Source organism: Halyomorpha halys, unplaced genomic scaffold (assembly GCF_000696795.3).
Source record: "Halyomorpha halys isolate HHAL.00 unplaced genomic scaffold, Hhal_1.1 Scaffold205.1, whole genome shotgun sequence".
Classification (NCBI taxonomy): domain Eukaryota; kingdom Metazoa; phylum Arthropoda; class Insecta; order Hemiptera; family Pentatomidae; genus Halyomorpha; species Halyomorpha halys.
Window position 1 is genome coordinate 1628891 of NW_027110335.1, and position 3231 is coordinate 1632121.

Below are 3231 nucleotides of genomic sequence, written 5' to 3' on the forward strand. Positions count from 1 at the left end.
ATATATTATAGGAAGATAGTCCGGGTGGCGGTCAATAAAGGTACAAAATAGTAGAAAAAACTATTTAATGTTAACCTACGTTTTTTCTTCCAATAAGATAAATATAATATTATACTACATACAATAATATATGCAATGTGTAACATGATATGTAATATATTGAATATAAAAAAGAAAAAAGTATTAAAAGTAAGAACCGGCTAAAGAACACAATAAAACAAAATGATATAAGAATACGATAAAAATACGGATCTAAGTACCTCTAAATAAATAATACATAGCATTAAACACACACATGAAGGTATTCGTAACGCTCCACTCTATTCTCAGATTACATTTCTGCAATTTTCTAGTGCTTTTAATAGCAGTCCTGTTAATTTTTTAGTTCTTCTTACTTTCAATACTCCATCTTTCCATGTCTTCTTTATATCACTTTTCTTGATATATTGTCCTGTAAATAAAAAAATAAAGTCAGAAAATTCTGTAAGTTGTAAGCTAGATGATAATACGAAAACAAGTAAATTACTATCACTATAATACCTCAAACCCAATTTTATTTTTTAATAATGTATTTATTGTTATTTACAACTGTATAAAAATATATAAAACAAGTAAATTTGCTGTAAGTGGCATAGTGACATGATACCAACACGTGGAGAATTTACCCATTGATAGAACTCCAATAACATTTCTAGAGAAGAAGATCTCGAGGGCATCTTCTTTTCAGACGCCTAGCAGGATTATTATGTAATGAAGGAGAAGCCAGGTTAGAAACAAGTGGATTTGGGTGGTTGTGAAATGTATCATGGAAGGAATGGTATCTGGTTCTGGCCAAATTGGCAACATATGGAACATTGAGGTCCTGATGGATGACTTGATTTGTGACATTAAGGATTTTACGAAGGATTTCGGACTGTAAGGATTGGATTTGGGAGGAATTTGATGGTTTAGTGGAGCTCCAAAGCTTCAAAATAAAAATCGGTGTTGACACCACACTGTTGGCTATATTCGTACACAAAACAATGAAGCCTATTTTTAAACTTAGTATATTTTCCTTAAAGAAAATAGAAATTAATCATTAGCTTTAAAATTAAATGATGCCAATAGATTTAATCATGCTAATATATATTAAGCTGTTTCAAGGACTTTAAATTTAATTAAAATATGTTTAACCAACTCATATTTAATTATTATGTTCTATTTTTGTTGCAGGTTGTGCGTTTGTTAAATTTAGTTCGCATTTAGAGGCCCAAGCAGCCATCAACAGTTTGCACGGGAGTCAGACTATGCCCGTAAGTATCGCTTTCACTCAATTGTTTCATAACCAATGAAAAACAAAACAATTATTTTTCATATTATTTACCTTAAATAGGTAGGTATATTAACATATTTGGCAATTATGATTGCTTACAGTCCATTAAATAAAAAATGAATAATATCATTGAACCATGAAATATATGAGCTTCCTTCTCCTGTTCTTTTTATTGTATGTAGGGAGAATATGGAATACAAATATCATTGAGTGGACGTTTTAGTGATGATTTGTTGAATATAAATCCTAATTATAGAAGTTATTTATTCAGTATTTATTTGTTGTTTCTGTGTGTGAATTTACTCATGTTTAGGCAATTCTAAAAAAAATCAACAGAAGATCGAGGAATTAGAACCTATTCATAATTATATATTTTTTTTGTTTATCACATATCGTTAGCACTTTTTCTGAAATAAACTGTCAATTCGTATTTCATTAATATATTAATATTATTTAATTTTCTCAGCATATTTAAATCTATTTGCTAATAAATATTTGTGAAATTTCAAGCCCATAATATCAAATGAAAGATAAAATTCTTTAAGGTATATCAAAAGTTGGAAGTTCGTGTATTTTGTTTCGTTTTGCTACAAGGAAGGTCCACATCAAAAATTCAACACCATCATTTTAAAATTATTGTTCGTAATGTATTTTGACTTCCAAAAAAAAATATAGATCAATGGTTTGTCTATTTATTCTAATAGCTACAATATAAACATTTTATTTATTATGAAACAATACTTATCAGATTACGTTTTGAAAAAATTGTTTGTCTTGCAAAATGAAGTCATAGAGGGCAAATCCTTCATGACCAGCTGAGGCCACATTGATGTCTGAACTCCCGACAGTAAAGCGGACGACAAACAAGCAACGAACCAATGATCGGTGGCCCTTACAATAAAAAAGTTTCCCCTCTTTATGAGGGGGCGTCCTCCAAGGATCGAAAATAACGATGCTTTTCAGAGACATTTTAAAAAGCCAATCCCCGGAGGAGCGGCGGGTGGTAAAAATTCCCCGACCGACGAGAGGAGCCTCAGGAATCCGTGCGCCGCCGGCATCGACATAAAAGACACCGGGGAAGGGCACAGCTATTTGTTTATACGGTCCCCAATAAAATCGGGCCCTATTGAATACCAGGGGGTGGGAGGGGGCCTGGATAAAATGCTTATGGCAGGGCTGAAGGGTGGCATATGGCGGGGAACGTCTCCCCCGTTATGGCTGCCATTTGATACGGATCACCTTCACACTTTCCTAAATTCGCGGTTCTGCACAGCTCTGCGGTTTCCTTTCCAGTTCTGTCACTGCCTAGCGTTATGTTACCAGGGTTACGAGGGGATAAAAAAGTTATGGGTGAAGTAGAACAAAGAGATGGCCTCGGAGAGTAAAATATTCAAGCCTTAGAAATATATATCATAAACTTGATTTTTCCACAGTTTTTTCTTTTACCTAATATCTGGTTATTAACAACAAATTATGGATCTAATTAAAATTGAAACATAGATAAATTCCGTATCAGATAGTAATGGTAAAAAAAAATAATACGAATATGTATAGTTTTGATTTCGTATCAGTATGAAAGTTTTCAAATCACTCTCATGATGAACTGTTAAAAAATAAATAATTGTCAGGATTTAAAAAACGACTTACAAATATAGTTCCTAGATCATATACAATTCCTCAACAAAAAAACACCGGTAAATTCGATTTTTATATTCATTTATCATATAGTTTCACCTACCTCTTTTAATTTAGTCCTAGAAACAAAGGAAAACAAAAATGAATGAACGCAAGAGGTCCAATAGTTTGTTTTTTTTTTGAGACGTTGTTTGGGTTTGGATTAACATTAAAAATTTTAATTTGCGACCTCGCCAGAAAACTTCAAGTTTATTTTACTGTACAAAAATATAAACTTTCCATTA

The 3231-nt window shown here is 32.1% G+C and overlaps 1 protein-coding gene across 1 annotated transcript in view; it reads left to right on the forward strand.

Annotated features, from left to right (window-relative positions):
* Positions 1 to 3231, forward strand: part of LOC106679453 (CUGBP Elav-like family member 4) — a gene marked incomplete at its 3' end in the record, with an annotated part of 264560 nt that overhangs the window by 203123 nt on the left and 58206 nt on the right. The window contains exon 4 of the mRNA XM_067048492.1: positions 1213 to 1292. Within this exon, the coding sequence (XP_066904593.1) occupies positions 1213 to 1292 (80 nt within the window). The remainder of the gene's footprint in view (positions 1 to 1212; positions 1293 to 3231) is intronic.